Below are 20284 nucleotides of genomic sequence, written 5' to 3'. Positions count from 1 at the left end.
CGTGGATATGCTTATATATGTGTCAGTAAGTGTGTGCGTGTGCATGTGTATGTGTATGTATGCGTTGTGTACCTGTATGTAATTACTTGAGTGTGTGTGTCTGTGTTAAGTTTGTGTGTATGTGTGTACGTGTTGTTTGTGAGTGAGTGTGCGTGAGTCAGTCATGGAACCAAATTTATTGAAATGTGGGTTAGAGAGAGAGAGAGAGAGAGAGAGGGAGAGAGTGAGAAGGAGAGAGTGAGAGGGAGAGTGTGTGAGGTAGGGAGAGAGAATGAGAAATAGAGAGTCACATGCCTTCCTACTCTCTTTTCCACTAAGATGCAGCATAGACAAGGAAGAAAAGATGAAGGAACTGTATGTATATATATATATACACACATATACCTATATATATATATATATATATATATTTATAATCTGTTTTGATAAATTGTATTTCTGTGTCTTCTTTCATATTTTTTGCCTTCTCTCTCTCCTTCTTCTTCTTTATCCTTCTCTGTATTTTTCACTCTCTCTCTCTATTTCTCTCTCCCTCTCTCTATTTCTTTCTCTCTCTAGTTCTTTCTCTCCCTCTCTCTATTTCTTTCTCTCCATATTTCTTTCTCTCCATATTTCTTTCTCTCTCTCTCTCTCTCTCTATTTCTCTCTCTCTCTGTTTCTCTCTCTCTCTATCTGCCTCTGCTCTTCTTCATTCCTTTCCTAGTAGCTGGTACCTTTTTTTTAAATTTCTTTCATGTGTGCTCATGGAGACGTATATGCACAAGCAAAGCTATATGCACATATACACACACACACACACACATCCCCTCTCTCCTTATCTCTCATACAAATACAAATATACATGCACCTACAAATATACAAATATGTATAAATATATACATATATTTACTTGTACATATATATACAAATATATATGTACATATATATATACGAATATGTACATATATATATATATTTACTTGCTCATATTATCACACATGCATACACATATGCACATATACCAACCATACACATATGAACATACACACTCCCACATACATGTACACACACATACTTGTTCTTATGCATATAAACACACACATCACGGAATTATATGAGATTTAGAAGTGAGATTTAATGATATTTATTTCTTGCCCTATATCATTAACAGAAGTGAGATTCATTCAAAAGCCAAGATCTTACCTATTTACCATTCCAAATGGTGCAACTAATTCTTTGAAAAGCCTGTAAGGCAGATTCTACATCAAGGGTACGAAAATCATTTGGTTTTTCAGACAAGATTGCAAGACTGAAGTGACTAGATCTTACAAATTGGTTAGTCTACATTTCTCCATATGGAGCATAGGGCCAGTTTTCCAGTTTCTCTGGCATGTATATATTCTCCCCTGGATGGGATGCCAGTCCATTGCAGGATTACTCACTTTTACCGGCCGAGTGGACTGGAGCAACATGAAATGAAGTGTTTTGCTCAAGATAGATCCCTGCCATCTCCAGTACTGAGAAAGTTGAAACCCTGTGATTTGGTAGTCTCGGTGCTGGAGAGGGTGAGAATTCATCCCCCTACTAGCAATCACATCCCCAAAGTCCATCACCTTCTCACCGTGGTGGGGACGCTGGCAACGGGTAGTGTCAGAGCTATGCCGTCGGGAACTTCGGTTCCTGGTAGGGCCACCCAAGGTGGATTGGTCTGACACCTAGTGGTATTAGGGTCACAATCTGGCAGACGGGGCTCTGGTGAAAATCCTCGGAGTGTCTGTTTTGGCAACCGGCGGCTCCTCGGTCATTCTATCCCTGCATCTGCAGACAATCTGCGGCAAACAGGATGTCTCTACATGCGGGATTGTTGGGGACAGCTTGTGAAATCCACATATTCCCACGAAACTTCTTCCACTTTCTTCGAGATGCCTCGAGGGTGGTAGAAGAAGCCAACTCAACTCGCCCAGGGTGAATGTCGCCAAAAGTACAAGTAAAGTACTAGCAATATAAACAGTGGGCATAAATATTTCCTCTAAGTATTAATAAAGTTTGTTGTAGCAGAACATCCACATTTAAGTGGGATAAAAGCGAAGATAAATATTACCTGTCTTTATAAACAAGGCTAATTTAGCTGTTTCTCTGTAGATTGAAAATAATGATAAACAACCTTATCATCATCATCATCGATTAACGTCCGCTTTCCATGCTGGCATGGGTTGGACGGTTCAACTGTGGTCTGGGAAGCCAGGAGGCTGCACCAGGCCCAGTCTGATCTGGCAGTGTTTCTACAGCTGGATGCCCTTCCTAACGCCAACCACTCCATCAGTGTAGTGGGTGCTTTTTACGTGCCAGATGAGACTGGCAAACGGCCATGATTGGATGGTGCAATTTAAGTGCCTCCGGTACTGAGGCCAGTCGGGTGGCGCTGGCTACGGCCATGTTCGAATGGTTCTCTTACGTGCCACTGGCACTGGTATCACAATTGATATAAAATCTTTTCTACAGGAAGCACAAGTATTTATTGATGTCAGTATGTAACAAGTACTTATTTTATTGACCCTGAAAGGATGAAGGGCAAAGTCAACCTTGGTGGAATTTGAACTCAGAACTTAGCGATGGGTGAATGATTCGAGCGTGCTAATGATTCTGCCAGCTTCCTGCCTTATTGATTTTAAATCTCGTTGGATCCTCATCAGAGGTATCAACATTAATTTGAATAATCTCAGCAAAACAAGCAGCCACTCTGTTTATATACTTAACAATTAGAGTAGGCTACAGAAAACTGGGGATACGAATTTGCATATTGTAAATGTTTAACACTTCACTTTAATATCAGTGGTCTGTCAATGGGGATCTCAGTTCACACCTTATTGAGGTATGATATAGGTAACCTATAAGGTACTTTATAAACATATGTATGTATGTATGTATGTATGTATGTATGTATGTATGTATGTATGGATGTATGTATGTATGTATGTATGTACGTATGTATTTACGTATGTATGTATGTATGTATGTATGTATGGATGTATGTATGTATGCATGTACATATGTATGTATGTATGTATGTATGTATGTATGTATGGATGTATGGATGTATGTATGTATGTATGTATGTATGTATGTATGTTGGTTTGTGTGTGTGGCGGTGTATGTTTGTGTGTCCTTGTCTTAGCATCACATGAAAGTATATCATTATCACTGTCATACAAAGAATGTCATTCATTTTCAATATTTTGTAAAAACATGTCTGGCCAATGGGAAATATTACCTTTCTTGGAAACAGGTATGGAATGGTGACAGGAAGGACATCCAGTTGTAGAAAAATCTGCCTCAATAAACTACCCAAGCATGAAAAAATGGACATCAAAACAATAGTGTCTGTATATATCTGTCCATCCATCGATCCATCCATCATTATATATATATATATATGTATGTGTATATATATATATATATATATATGTATGTATGTATGTGTATATATATTTGTATATATATATATATATATATGTATGTATGTGTATATATATATATATATGTATGTATGTATGTATATATATATATTGTATATATATATATATATATATATATATACAGTTAATCCAAACATGAAAACACAAAGGGAAAATACAACAATGCGAGGACATGGAACAAGTATAGTGTTATTGGACGCTCAGGAAAGGAAGGAAAGAAGGAGGATTTAACATCAGAAACATAGGAAAAGGAAAGATCCAAGGAAGGGAAGATGGAGGAAAAAATCGCTAATGGTACACACGCGGTCACATATATTGGAGTAATCACTATGAAGTATTGTGTAAAATATATTGTATAAAGGAATGTGGGTAAGGCCAAAACAATGCGAAGTAAATGCAAGGTAAATCACCAGAAACCAAATATGTGGATTAATCTAGACTTGCCTTGTATTCAATATTTCGGGGTTATGACTCCATTTTCAAGAAATATATGAATACTCTTTTACTCTTTTACTTGTTTCAGTCATTTGACTGCGGCCATGCTGGAGCACCACCTTTAGTCGAGCAAATTGACCCTGGGACTTATTCTTTGTAAGCCCAGTACTTATTCTATCGGTCTCTTTTTGCCGAACCGCTAAGTTGTCGATGTGCATGTGTGTGAGCATGTGTGGAGTGGACATGTGCAGAAAGGTGTTGCCATAGTAACCAGCTAGGAATGAGGCCATTAGCATACACCGGACCTTCAATAACACCAACATAAACATCAAATTTGAGACTGGACATCCAGACAAATCTGGAGCCCTCTCTCTACTCAACTTTCAACTCATCACCACAGAGGACGGTTCCATATTTACCAAATTCTACAGAAAAACCGCTAATAGAAAACTTTTGTCCACTACCAATCGGCCTTACCCACCAGAGCCAAAGTCGCATACGTGAGAAATGAGATTGCACATATAAACAACAATTGCAACAACGTGGCCGACAAAACCATCAACACCAAACAGTTCCTCAGTGACCTAACCCTGAATGGCTACCCACCATCTTTAGCTAAACAATGGTGTCTAAAGAACATCAGGATCAATAAACTCCAGAATAACCATGTGCTTCCTAAAGCTACTGCACTTTGATGACAGAACTACTGCAGTGATACAACATGCAGTCCACAGGGAAGGACTCAACATACAGATAGTGCACACTACCCCTTCCTTGAGAAAAGCTCTATCCAAGAACAACACTTCTCACTTCTCTGAGGAGTGCACATTGTCGAACTGACCCATCAATGACCCTGAATTGTGCCAGGGGACTTATGTTGTATACGAGATCATCTGTGGCAAATGTGGCACACCCTACATAGGAAGCACAAGAAAACTGCATGTATGCATTAAGGAACACATGCAGATAGACACTTCCATGAAGAACCACCTACAGAAATACCAGACCCGGTAATTCACAGGCAACTGGTACTTAATTTATCGACCCTGAAAGGATGAAAAGGGAAGTCAACCTTGACGGAATTTGAACTCAGAATGTAGCAACGGGTGAAATACTGCTAAGCATTTTATCCAGCATGCTAATGATTCTGCCAGCTTGCCACCTTTTAGTTTTACTAAGAATAGAAAAGATTTTTTTTTAAACTTATTTTTTAAAAAGGTTATAAATTCTTAAATCAGAATGTTACCAACCTTTTTGGAATAAATTTCTTTCTAGTGTGTGTAAGCGCTTTTGAATATATTTTCAAATTCACTTGTTCTTGAATAGTGTATGAAAAAGGAAGTTGTTAATTTTGTAGTAGTGGTAGTATTAACTATTTCTGATCTGTTTTCGGACTTAGGGTTGGAGGGAACCTATGGAAGAGGTAAACCCAGGAAGACATGAAATACGGTGTTGAAACACAACCTTTGAGCATCGGGCCTCACAGAGGCAATGACAACTGACCGAGACCTTTGGAGATATGCTGTGCTCGAGAAGACCTGGCAAGCCAAGTAAGATCATAGTCGTGGCTGGTGCCAATGTTATTTAACTGGCCCATTAAAAGCCACCTTCAATTGTTGGATGATATGCTGTGCTTGTGAAGACCTGTTGAACCAAATAAAATTATAGCTGTGGCCGATGCCAGTGCTGTCTGACTGGCACCCATGCTGGTGGCACATAAAAAGCACTATTTGAATGTTGGACCTCATGGAGGCAGTGACAGGTGACCAAGACCCTTGGCAATATACCATGCTTGTGTTGACCTGTGAGGCCAAATGAGACTGTAGTCATGGACAATGCTGGTGTCAGGTCAATGGCACTTGTGCCGCTGGCATGTAAAAAGTACCTACTACACTCTTGGAGTGATTGGTATTAGGAAGGGCATCCAGTCATAGAGACCTTGCCAAATCAGATTGGAACCTTACCAGTTTTCAGTCAAACTGTCCAACCCATACCAGCATAGAAAGCGGACGTTAAACGATGATGGTGATGATGATGATGATGATGATGATGATTCTTCTTCCTTTGTCCTTCATAGTTAATCATTTTTATCCAATATTTTGTAAAAAGGGGACATGTAAATATTCTTTTATCATTGTTTATTATATTAAGTGTTGACTATTTTTGGTTTAGTTTTGGATATAGAATTCTTAGACACTATTCTTTCTTTGCCTTTCATAGTCAAGCATTTTTCATCGTTTATTTTGTTAAATGGGAATATTTAAAATTTTTCATTTTCACAAATATCTAGATGTTCATTGCATGGGACATTCCTAAGAGATGAATCCCTAATTTGTTGTTTATGCACATTATATATATATATATATATATATATATAAGTGTAGGAGTGGCTGTGTGGTAAGTAGCTTGCTTACGAACCACATGGTTCCGGGTTCAGTCACACTGCGTGGCACCTTGGGCAAGTGTCTTCTACCATAGCCTCAGGCCGAGCAAAGCCTTGTGAGTGGAAACTGAAAGAAGCCCGTCGTATATATGTATATATATATATATGTATGTGTGTGTATATATGTATATATATATGTATGTGTGTGTATATGTTTGTGTGTCTGTGTTTGTCCCCCCAACATCGCTTGACAACCGATGCTGGTGTGTTTACGTCCCCGTAACTTAGCGGTTCGGTAAAAGAGACTGATAGAATAAGTACTAGGCTTACAAAGAATAAGCCCTGGGATCGATTTGCTTGACTAAAGGCGGTGCTCCAACATGACCATAGTCAAATGACTGAAACAAATAAAAGAATATATATCATCACCATCATTGTTTAACGTCCGCTTTCCATGCTAGCATGGGTTGGACGATTTGACTTAGGGCTGGCGAACCAGATGGCTGCATCAGGCTCCAATCTTGATCTGGCAGAGTTTCTACAGCTGGATGCCCTTCCTAACGCCAACCACTCTGATAGTGTAGTGGGTGCTTTTACGTTCCACCGGCACAGGGGTCAGTCAGGTGGCACTGGCAACGACCTCACCCGAATCTTTTTACACATGCCACCGGCACAGGTGCCAGTAAGGCAATACTGGTAACAATCATGCTCGAATGGTGCCTTTTACATTCCACCGGCATAGAAGCCACTTAGCCGCTCTGGCAACGATCACGCTCTGATGGTGCTCTTAGCATCCTACTAGCACAAGGTTTAAGTGCCAGTAAGGCGACGCTGGTAATGATTACACTCGAATGGTGCCTTTTATGTGCCACTGGCATGGTAGCCGGTTAGCTGCTCTATCAACGATCACACTCGTATGGTGCACTTTGCACCCTGCTAGCACAGATGCCAATCATCAAATTTGATTTCGATTTTGATTTCGCTTGCCTCAACAGGTCTTACTTTCCACTTCATGCATCATTCCTATATATATAAGACAAGAAATAGTTTTTGCCTCTTTTTATGGAGATAAAAGGGTTTATAGGACTGCAAGAAAGAAGTGCTCAAATGAAATTGAGACAGAGACAAAAAACATTGATTAGCGAACAAACATCAAATTCGGGTCAATGATTTTATATAACACCATACTTCCATACATTTCATCATGTTTAAACATTACCATGCCCTTCAGCCTATGAAAGGAATACATATATAAAAGCAGAGAAGGTAAAAAAAAGATACGCAAATAAAAATTCAAAATATATAGAAAGGAATGTCAAGAAATGGTATATACAAATCAACTAAAATAAGTCACCAAAACGAATTAGTAAAGCGTGTCAAGCGACTATAACACACACACACACATACACACACATTATAATAGAATAATTACTATGGAGCATTGTGTAAAATATTCATTTCATCTAGGTTCAGCTCACGAGCTGTGGCCATGCTGGGGCACCGCCATTCAATATTGAATAAAGGATTGTGGGTAAGGCCAGAAAAATACAAAGTAAATGCACTTACTTCTGGCTTTACCCACAATCCTTTATACAATCATCATCATCATCATCATTGTTTAACGTCGTTTTCCATGCTAGCATGGGTTGGACGGTTCAATATCAACGTATACACACACACTCACACAGACACACACTCACACATGCTCACATATATACACATATACACACAGGCTGTTCATAAATAATCTTTACAACTTACACAATTTCTAGTACTGTATAGTCTAGATATCTGGCATGCAAGCAATGAAGCCTCTGTAAAAGTAATTTCCAATAAACTCTACTGAGTTGTCTTCCATTTACATTTTTACCTGAATTTTTCAAATTGTAAAGGTAATTTATGGACGGCCCAAGTCTATAGTAGAAGACACTTGCCCAAACGATAATGATGATGATGAAGATGATGATGATGATTTTTCATTTGTCCTTCATAGTTAGTAATTTTTATCCAATATTTTATAAAAAAGGGGACATGTAAATATTCTTTTATCATTGTTTATTATATTAAGTGTTGACTATTTTTGGTTTAGTTTTGGATATAGAATTCTTAAACACTATTCTTTCTTTGCCTTTCGTAGTCAAGCATTTTCATTGTTTCTTTAAAATTTTTCATTTGCACAAATACCTAACCCTAGCCCTAACCCTGAGCCATGTGGTTGGGAAACAAACTTAGGCAAGTGTCTTCTACTATAGCCTTGGGCCGACCAAAGCCTTGTGAGTGATTTGGTAGATGGAAACTGCCAGAAGCCCATCGTACCTGTGCCGGAGTAGTTGTGATACCTGTGCCAGAGTTGTGATACCTGTTCCAGAGTTGTGATACCTGTGCCGGTGGCACATAAAAAGCATCATCCAAACGTGGCCGATGCCAGCGCTGCCTTGACTGGCTTCTGTGCTGGTGGCATGTTAAAAGCACCAACCGATCGTGGTCTCTGCCAGACTCCCCTGGCACCTGTGCTGGTGGCACGTAAAAAGCACCCACTACACTCGCGGAGTGGTTGGCGTTAGGAAAGGCATCCAGCTGTAGAAACACTGCCAGATCAGACTGGAGCCTGGTGCAGCCTCCTGGCTTCCCAGACCCCGGTCGAACCATCCAACCTGTGCTAGCGTGGAAAATGGACATTAAAAGATGATGATGATGATGATGATGATATATATATATATATATATATGCCAAATATGCCGAAAAATTGGACATATTGTCCATTAACCATATAATTTTTTCACAATACGCACGCTACTCGAATAAAGGTCGACAGAAATTTCTAAAAAATTCCATTATTACCATATCGGACTGATTTCAGAGTTAGCTACTAAGAGCCCTCTTTTTTTTCCCTTGCCCTCATTTATGAATCATATAAATTTAACCGTTAAAGGTATTTTTTAATATGCTGGCCATTGATAAAATTGTTTTCGAGAAAATATTTTTTTTTCGAAAAGAATTTTATCCTCACATTTGATATATATATATATATATATATATATATATGTATATATGTGTGTGTGTGTATGCGTGTGTGTGTGTGTGCGTGTCTTTGTGTCTGGCTTCATCCCTCGCCACTGTTTAACAACTGGTGTCAGTGTGTTTGCATCTACAAATACAAATGCGGACATATGCGTTCCAGAGTTGTCAAAGACATGCTTCAATTTTTCTAAAACTGAATAAATTAAATGAAATAATGAATGGTGAACAAGATGAATAATAATGACAACGATAATAATAAAGCCGTAAGAGTGGCTGTGTGGTAAGTAGCTTGCTTACCAACCACATGGTTCTGGATTCAGTCCCACTGCGTGGCACCTTGGGCAAGTGTCTTCTACTATAGCCTCAGGCTGACCAAAGCCTTGTGAGTGGATTTGGTAGACGGAAACTGAAAGAAGCCAATACACTCGACTGAAACGCCAAAACGCTGACAGAACGAGAACAGTGAAGAAGTTTCAATAAAAATAGTAATGCATTACGAGAGTATTGCTTTCCAGTAAAGAATAGCCCATGAGGAAAAATTATACATAGAAGTAAATATATGGCACAATTAAGTACCGATATTTACTGGAAAATAGCGAACGTAATAATACGATGCTAATGTATAGCTTCACCGCGTATATACTAACAAAAATGCATGAGTGCAACAAACTTGAAAAAAATTGTCTTACCACTAGGGAGAACATCTGAAAGATGAAATACCTAGAAAGGGATAAAGTGGGACCGGGACCGGTTTCAGATTTTTCAAGATATGCCTGCACACATATACTTGATTTATCTTCATCAGCCAACATACACCACAACAACATTACTATTTTTATTGAAACTTCTTCACTGTTCTCGTTCTGTTAGCGTTTCGGCGTTTCAGTCGAGTGTATTGGCATTGATGTGGCAACATCTGAAATGTTGTTGTGGTGTATGTTGGCTGATGAAGATAAATCAAGTATATGTGTGCAGGCATATCTTGAAAAATCTGAAACCGGTCCCGGTCCCACTTTATCCCTTTCTAGGTATTTCATCTTTCAGATGTTCTCCCTGGAGGTAAGACAATTTTTTTCAAGTTTGTTGCACTCACGCATTTTTGCTAGTACATACGCGGTGAAGCTATACATTAGCGTCATATTATTACGTTCGCTATTTTCCAGTAAATATCAGTACTTAATTGTGCCATATATTTACTTCTATATATATATATATATATATATATATGTGTGTGTGTGTGTGTGTGTGTGTATGTTTGTGTTTGTCCCCACCAAGATCGCTGTTGTGTTTTCATCCCTGTAACTTTGTGGTCAGCAAAAAATATCGATAGAATAATTACTAGGCTACAAAGAATAAGTCCTGGGGTCGATTTGCTCGACTAAAAGTGGTACTCCAGCATGGTCACAGTCAAATGACTGAAACAAGTAAAAGAGTAAAGAGTAAAGAGTAATCCTTTCTACTATAGACACAAGTACTCAACTGGCACTCCATTGATCGACCCCGAAAGGATGAAAGACAAAATTGACCTCAGCAAAATTTGAACTTAGAACATAGCTGCAGATGAAATACCGCTTAGTATTTTTCCTTGATGTGCTGGCCTCTGGAAACATGGGTGTTTCATTCAATATCCTTAAACAACCCTTATTCAGGGACCTTTTGAGCGGGATGGGTTACTCGATCAGAAGAAAATTCTAACTGGGCCCCACCTGCAAGGTCATGTGCTGTTTATCTTGATATCAGATCACCATGTCGCGCACACGTGGTTGTGATGCATGTGCCTAGTGTACCCTTATGAAATGGGTATACTGGGCTTTGTATATTTTACCCCAGTGTCACTTTGATGGTATGCACTGCTCTCTTACTCAATAATAACAATAATAACATAATATAAATAAAATATAAAATGTTTTGATGCGTGACTTTTGGTCCACCTTACTTGTCCATTGCAGCAACAAATCTTTATATTCAGAAACAGAAAAATATGTAAATGTATTCATAGAAATATTTTAATAAATAATTAAATAGATGAGACTGTGATTTCTTGGGTTCACTTTACATTCATAGCAGCTTTAACACCTTGGCTTGTGTTGTGTCTGATTACATCATCAGGTACCTCATTTACACTATTGTGCAATCTTTTCCTAGAAAGAAGATATGAAATATTATATACATATATATATATTTAATATAATAAATGTGAAAACTAATTTTTGTGTGTCAGTGTGTCACACTTTGATCCCCTCTCTCACCATTCAATGACACTTCTACTATTCCTCATGCTGGGGTGAGAGCAATAGTAGAGACGGTGAGCGCAGTGGTGAATGAAGAGAGAGAGAGAGCGACAGAGACAGACACTTCTAACATGCTATACTCTCTCTCTCTCTCTCACACACACACACACACTCACACACACATCTAATATAATAAATGTGAAAACTAACTTTTGTGTGTCAGTGTGTCACACTTTGATCCCCTCTCTCACCATTCAATGACACTTCTACTATTCCTCATGCTGGGGTGAGAGCAATAGTAGAGACGGTGAGCGCAGTGGTGAATGAAGAGAGAGAGAGAGCGACAGAGACAGACACTTCTAACATGCTATACTCTCTCTCTCTCTCTCACACACACACACTCACACACATATCTAATATAATAAATGCGAAAACTAACTTTTGTGTGTCAGTGTGTCACACTTTGACTCCCTCTCTCACCATTCAATGACACTTCTACTATTCCTCATGCTGGGGTGAGAGCAATAGTAGAGACGGTGAGCATAGTGGTGAATGAAGAGAGAAAGAGAGCGACAGAGACAGAGACAGACACTTCTAACATGCTATACTCTCTCTCTCTCTCTCTCACACACACACACACTCACACACAAATCTAATATAATAAATGCGAAAACTAATTTCTGTGTGTCAGTGTGTCACACTTTGACCCCCTCTCTCACTATTCAATGACACTTCTACTATTGCTCATGTTGGGGTGAAAGTAATAGTAGGCATAGAAACGGTGAGGGTGGAGATGAAGACAGACAGAGAGAAGGAGAAAGAAAGAAAAAGAGAGGGAGAGAAAGAGAGACAAAGAAATTTAGACAGAGTTGAGGTTATTTAATTAAAAGTAATAATAAGAGAGAGAGAAAGAGTGGGTATGTGAGAGAAAGAGGGACTGAACATTGAATCAACGTACTGAACTAAAATACTGAACAAGAGCTGTAGTTGTCATAGAGGTGGAGGCGGTGGTGATGATGGTGGTGGTGATGATGGTGGTGGTGGTGGTAGCTGAGGCAGTCAGAGACGACAATGAGAGTCAGCAATGTGAAAGACAGTGGTGATGGTGGTGGAGGGGAAGGCAGCAAAGTCAAAGGTATTGATAGTGGTGGCATCAGAAATTTGAATGATGCGTATATGGCAGATGTGGTGGCGATGGTGGTGGTACTGTTGTTTATCATGAAGCTTTGCAATAAGTTCCAAGTCGACAAATTATATCATTGTTTTGATCGAAAGTGTTCATTGCTTGAAAAATATTGGTCAAGTTTAATAAAATTTAATATATACTCAATGCATGAAGTGTTATTGTTGGGCCCAAGGCCCAGTGAAGAGCCTTTCACAGGAGTTAACTTAAAAGCCACCTAATAGGGTGGGTTTTAAGCTAGTATGCACACACACACACACATATATATATGTATAAAAAATATATATAAAAATACAAAATGGGAAAAGAACGCAAAACACTCAAATAGATGACACAAAAACGGACGGGTCATTCGAAGCCTCTAATCTTCAGTCAAGAACCGGATCATCCTTGCAATTTCAGCTGATTAATCTTGAGATCATCTCCGATCCGGCCAGCCCCAAGGAAAAACTAAGCTACGAGCATTAGATTTCTTGGAAAAAGGCTCGAATGTATACGAAACAAGGACAGAAAAACGGACGATGCCACACGAATATAAATACAAAAAACAATAATAATAATAACAGGACAAAAACCACAGGTGTCCTTCGATTTTAGACAGTTCAACTTAGCTTACCTGGCGTATTTGGAAAATAATGCCTTATATCATCATCATCATCATCGTTTAACGTCCGTTCTCCATGCTAGCATGGGTTGGACGGTTCGACCGGGGATCTGGAAAGCCAGAAGGCTGCACCAGGCTCCAGTCTTATCTGGCAGTGTTTCTACAGCTGGATGCCCTTCCTAACGCCAACCACTCCGTGAGTGTAGTGGGTGCTTTTCACGTGCCACCTGCACAGGTGCCAGGCAAGGCTGGCAATGGCCACGGTCGGATTGGTGTATTTTATGTGCCACCTGCACGGAAGCCAAACGAGGGGGTGCTGGCATCGGCCACAAGTCGGATAGTGCTTTTTACGTACCACCAGACCAGGGATCCTGGCTGGTTCAATTCGATTTCGATTTCGCTTGCCCCAACATGTCTTCGCAAGCAATGGGGTTGGCATGGGTGCCTGTCGTACGGTCAGATTGGTGTATTTTACGTGCCACCGGCACGGAAGCCAGTGGAGGCGGTGCTGGCATCGGCCACGAGTCGGATAGTGCTTTTTACGTACCACCAGACCAGGGATCCTGGCTGGTTCAATTCGATTTCGATTTCGCTTGCCCCAACATGTCTTCGCAAGCAAAGGGGGTTGGCATGGGTGCCTGTCGTTGGATGAGGTTCTATATCGACTTCGCTTGCCTCAACAGGTCTTTGTGTCCAAGGGAGGGAAGGCATTCATAAGTGGGCTGGGCTCACTTGTCCTGCCTGGTCTTCTCACGTACAGAATATTTCCAAAGGTCTCGGTCGCTGGTCATTTCCTCAGTGAGGCCTAAAGTTCGAAGGTCGTGCTTCACCACCTCGTCCCAGGTTTTCCTGGGTCTACCTCTTCCACGGGTTCCCTCAACTGCTAAGGATTGGTACTTTCTCACACACCTATCTTCATCCATTCTCGCCACATGACCATACCAGCGCAATCGTCTCTCTTGCACACCACAACTGATGCTTCTTAGGTACAACATTTCTCTCAAGGTGCTAACGCTCAGTCGAGTATGTACACTGACATTACACATCCATCGGAGCATACTGGCTTCATTCCTCACGAGCTTACACATGTCCTCGGCAGTCACGGCCCATGTTTCACTACCATGTAGCATGGCTGTTCGTACACACGCATCATACAGTCTGCCTTTTACTCTGAGCGAGAGGCCTTTAGTCACCAGCAGAGGTAAGAGCTCCCTAAACTTTGCCCAGGCTATTCTTATTCTAGCAGTTACACTTTCAGCGCACCCACTCCCACTACTGACTTGGTCACCTAGATAACGGAAGCTATCAACTACTTCTAGTTTTTCCCCCTGGAAAGTGACGGAAGTTATTTTCTGCAGATTTTCGGAGGTTAATGCTCCAGAGCATCTGCCACATACAAAAACTATCTTCCAGTTAGCCTACCTTTGACATTGCTGCACCTCTTATGTGTCCATAGCTTACACTGGGTACATCTTATAGAGTTTCTACCTACACCTTTTCTACAGATCGAGCAGGGCCATCTTCCTGAAGACATTTGTGGATTGTCTACCTTCCTACTTATTAGTACTTTGGTTTTAGCTAGGTTGACTCTAAGGCCCCTCGATTCTAAACCTCCTTCCACACCTGGAACTTCTCCTCCAGCTCTGATAGTGACTCAGCAATAAGAGCAAGGTCGTCAGCGTAGAGGAGCTCCCAGGGACAACCTGTCTTGAATTCCTCCGTAATTGCCTGGAGGACTATGATAAATAGGAGGGGGCTGAGTACTGAACCCTGGTGGACCCCAACCTCTACTTTGAATTCTTCTGTGTACATGTTGCCAACCCTAACCTTACTTACGGCATCTCTGTACATGGCTTGCACAGTCCTCACCAGCCATTCATCTATCCCCAGTTTCCTCATTGACCACCAGATAAGGGATCGGGGGACCCTATCAAAAGCTTTCTCCATGTCAACAAAAGCCAGGTACAGGGGCTTATCTTTGGCTAGGTATTTCTCCTGCAGCTGCCTTACCAGGAATATAGCATCAGTGGTACTTTTCCCTGGCACGAACCCAAACTGCATCTCATCTAAACTAACTCTCTCTCTAATTAGTTGGGCTATGACCCTCTCCGTAACCTTCATTACTTGATCCAACAGCTTGATACCTCTGTAATTATTTGTATCTAGGGCATCACCTTTACCTTTGTAGCAGTTGACTAGTGTGCTGCTACACCAGTCATTGGGTATGACTCCTTCGTGTATCACCTGGTTGACTATACGGGTGACCAGGCTATAGCCGACACTGCCAGATATTTTGAGCATCTCTGCAGTAATTCCTGATGGGCCTGGGGCTTTCCCTGTCTTCATGCTTCTAATTGCCTTAGCTACCACGGAACTATCAACTCGGATAGCTGGTCCCTCTGTTGGGTCAAAATTCGGCAGACTCTCTTTATCCCATTCATTTTCTTTATTCAGCAACCTTTCATAGTGGCATCTCCAAACCTCTCTCTTTGCATCCTCATTTAGCGCAAGTGAACCATCATCCATGCGAACACACTTCTCTCCTACCACATCACGATTCTCCCTCACACACTGTCTTGCAACACGAAATACCTCAAGTCTTTCATCCTCACGGCTCAGAACATTGGCAAATTTTTTCTTATCCGCTTCCCCTCTGGCTAGATAAACCTGTCTCCTAGCTTCCCTTCTGGCTGTCTGATACAATTCCCTGCTACCACCATTCTTCCAGTCCTTCCAAGCCTGTCTCTTTTGTCTAATAGCCCTGTCAACCACAGTGTTCCACCACCATGTTACTCTGGGTCGAGATGGTACTTTGCTCCATCCACAGATCTGGACAGTGGCTGTCAGCAGATTGTCCCGTAGGAATCTCCAGTTGTCTTCCACATTTAGTGAAGCTATATCCCCTTCTATTTCGTCAAAGGCCTCGAGTAGTATGTCTCTAAATCTCTGTCCATTTGCAGGATGTTTAAGCTTCCAGACCCTTCTCCTCCAAGCTGGTCTTCTTCTGGGCACCATTTAGCTCTGATCCTGAAGTCGCTAACCACTAATCTATGTTGGGGAGTACATTCTTCGCCTGGAAAGGTTTTGGCATTTATAATCAGCCCTCTTTCCCTTTTTCTGGCAAGGATGTAGTCAATCTGGCTGGTGTGTCTGCCAGAACGGTAGGTGACTAGGTGAGAGGTGGGTTTCCTGAAGTTGGTATTGCAGACCATAAGGTCATTTGCATCGCAGAACTCCAGCAGCCTGGTTCCCTCCTCGTACGAGAGCCAAAACCGTAGCCTCCATGGACGCCATGGAAGCCCCCGACATGTCGTCCAACATGTCCATTGAAATCACCTGCCACGAAGAGAAGGTCACTGTCATTTGTCAATGAGGTAGTCCGCAATAGGGTGTCATAGAATTGGTCTTTTTGTCCTTCCGGTAGCCCTGGTTGAGGGGCATATGCCGAGATGATGGTAGCTGTCCTATGGTGAAGGACTAATCTAATTTTAATTATTCTGATATATATATATATATATATATATATATGTATATGTATATGTATATATATATATATATATATATTGTATATATATATATGTATATATATATATGTATATATATATATATGTATATATATATATATATATATATATATACGTTTAAATATTTGTTGTGCAAGATTTTTTATGTGAAGTCGTGTGTTGAAACAGATATTGTTATATTTCGGAATGGTCATATTGCCAGTTTAGCCAATAAAAACACACGCACTATATATCACTGAAGCAAAATAACACCAAATATATAGTGCGTGTGTTTTTATTGGCTAAACTGGCAATATGACCATTCCGAAATATAACAATATAATATATATATATATATATATATATATATATATATATATATATATATATATATGTATATATATATATATATATATATATATATATATACATGTATATATCAACGTGATCACTTTGACTGACCAGTCCGTCGGGCATCCATTTGACACTGCTGGTCACAGCACGCTGTCCACTCCTCTCTGGACCACACCTTCCTCATCCACGTGATCCCAATTGCCCTCCTGAAATCGTAACTCCACCGTCGTGGAGGCCTTCTGAGTGGTCGTTTCTGCTCATGTAGGTATCACTCAACGACAGCGCAGGTCGACCGATTATTGGTGAGCCAGGCGACGTGTCCAACTCATCTACAACATACCAACAGGTCAAATGGTGATGAAATAGAGGAGGTAAAGGAATATGTCTATATATATGCCTATATATATATACGTATAGATGTATGTATATATACGTATATATGCATATATATATATATATTATATATATATATATATTATTTATATTATTATATGATTAAGCACCACACATCCTCTTCTAAGTATATATATATATATATACGAGGGGCGTTCAATAAGTAATGCCCCTGACCCACTTCCCATAACAGTAGAGCAACGAAACTTGGCACAGTTATTAGTCTTTTTCTACATAGGAACCACCCAGAGTTAGGCATTTCTCCCATTGTTTGATGCAGCTCTGGAGACCGTTTTTGTAGAAGACCCCAGCTTGGTCCTCCAACCTGAATGCGACTTCAGAAATCAAGGCTGCATCATCTGGGAAACGCTTTCCTTTCAAAAACAACTTCATGACTGGGAAGAGGTGAAAATCAGAGGGTGCAAGGTCAGGAAAGTAGGGGGGATGGGGTAGGAGTTCATAGCCATACGCCTGTGCTTCTGATCTGGCGACAAGCGAGTTGTGGACCGGAGCGTTGTCCTGAGGAGGAGGATGCATTTGCTGATCTTGCCCCGCCTCTTGATTTTGATAACTTCTCTTAATTTCCTCAAAAGTGAAGCATAATAGGCTCCTGCAATTGTGGTACCCTTTGCCAGGAAATCTGTCATCACTACTCCGTCCTGGTCCCAGAAGACTGTGAGCATGACCTTGCCAGCGGAGGGCTGCACCCTTGCCTTCTTTGGAGGGGGTGAGTCACGGTGCTTCCACTGCATTGACTGGGCTTTGGTCTCTGGATCATCGTGATGGACCCAGGTTTTATCCTGTGTAATCAGTCTTTTGAAAAATTTTGACTCATCTTCTTGGCACATCTCCAAATTCACCCTCGAGCACTTGACGCGTTCTTGCTTCTGGAAAGGCGTGAGCAACCTGGGAATCCATCTGGCAGACACCTTTTGCATATGCAAATGGTCATGAATGATAGTTTCCACAGACCCGGTACTAATCTTGACCTCATGGGCTATTTGGCGAATAGTTATGCGTCGATCTTCCAAAATGGCAGCCTCAACTTGACGGACAGATGCCTCATCAATGCAGAAGGGGGCGACCAGATCTGGAGCTGTTTCCACAGAGTTCCGACCATGTTTGAATTCACGATGCCAGCGTTTTACAAGGTCATATGATGGGGCATCATCACCATAAGTTACTTTCATTTCATCAAAAGTCTCCCGTGGTGTGCGTCCTTTCAAATACAAAAACCGGATCACTGCTCGACACTCAACAGGCTCCATTTCACACTTGACTCGGTTCAAACACCTGTAAATCAGTAAACCACAATTAATTCAGAGCTGTAATTTGCCACTTACTCTATAGAGATATAAATGATTGCACATGCAAAATTTCAGCTAGATCAAACAACTGCAAGTGGGTCAGAGGCATTACTTATTGAAACAATCTCACATATTGTGAGTGAGTGTAGCAAGCTGGCCCAAAAGCACTACAAAAGGAGGCATGACAACGTGGCTAAGTTCATCCACTGGAAAAGTTCGGCCTGAAAAGTATGGCCTGAACAGAGCATGGAAATGGTACGAACATGAACCAGAAGGAGTCACTGAGAACAAGGAAGATAAGATACTGTGGGATTTTACAATCCAATGTGATTCCCCAATCAATGCTCAGAGACCAGATATTGTTGTGGTAGATGGTATCTGTGAATATTGATTAATTTTGGAAGCACTCCGTCGGTTACGACGACGAGGGTTCCGGTTGATCTGATCAACGGAACAGCCTGCTCGTGAAATTAACGTGTAAGTGGCTGAGCACTCCACAGACACGTGTACCCTTAACGTAGTTCTCGGGGATATTCAGCGTGACACAGAGAGTGACAAGGCCGGCCCTTTGAAATACAGGTACAACAGAAACAGGAAGTAAGAGTGAGAGAAAGTTGTGGTGAAAGAGTACAGCAGGGATCACCACCATCCCTGCCGGAGCCTCGTGGAGCTTTTTTAGGTGTTTTCGCTCAATAAACACTTACAACGCCTGGTCTGGGAATCGAAACCGCGATCCTATGACCGCGAGTCCGCTGCCCTAACCACTGGGCCATTGCGCCTCCACATTGATTAATTGCTATATACTGGTATTAATAAAGGAGTATTGGGGCAACTATATATTAATAAAATTTTAATCTAAGCAGTATTTTTTTATAAGTAGTGAATTTACCAGTATAGTTTTATATAAGCTAATTATGAATTTATAGTTAGTATGAATTTATGAGTTAGTATTTAAGTATACAATATGTATAAATATTAAACTATTTCTGGATAATTTCTTTTCCTCCCTCTATTGTGGCAAAAGTTTGGTACATACTCAAAAGTATTCATAAATTTCTATCCTTTTGTTATAATATTCTTCTTAATAATCTTTTGAATAACCCTAAACTTTAACTGTATGCATAGCAATATTGTTTTAAAATATTTAACTATAGTTCCACATGATAAAACTTCACCTGTTCGATTATCAATAGTCTGCTAGTGGGCGACCCCCTTAATTTGCTGGTGTGTTTACATCCCCGTCACTTAGCAGTTCGGTAAAAGAGACTGATAGAATAAGTACTGGGCTTACAAAGAATAAGTCCCGGGGTCAATTTGCTTGACTAAAGGCGGTGCTCCAGCATGGCCGCAGTCAAATGACTGAAACAAGCAAAAGAGTAAAAGAGTAAAAGAGTAATGGTAACACTGTCATCAAA

At 40.7% G+C, this 20284-nt stretch overlaps 1 protein-coding gene across 2 annotated transcripts in view; it reads right to left on the bottom strand.

Annotated features, from left to right (window-relative positions):
• Positions 1–11278: 11278 nt before the first annotated feature.
• The window catches only part of LOC115224094 (lymphocyte expansion molecule-like), a 78526-nt gene continuing 69520 nt past the window's right edge, over positions 11279–20284 (bottom strand). For both annotated transcript variants that reach the window (XM_036512865.1, XM_036512866.1), the window contains exon 11: positions 11279–11435. In XM_036512865.1, coding sequence (XP_036368758.1) covers positions 11342–11435 — 94 coding nt within the window. In that variant the 3' untranslated portion in view covers positions 11279–11341. The remainder of the gene's footprint in view (positions 11436–20284) is intronic.

Source organism: Octopus sinensis, linkage group LG24, assembly GCF_006345805.1.
Source record: "Octopus sinensis linkage group LG24, ASM634580v1, whole genome shotgun sequence".
NCBI classification, from domain to species: Eukaryota; Metazoa; Mollusca; class Cephalopoda; order Octopoda; family Octopodidae; genus Octopus; species Octopus sinensis.
Note: the sequence above shows the minus strand (reverse complement) of the source record. Positions and strands in the feature narration are given on the sequence as shown.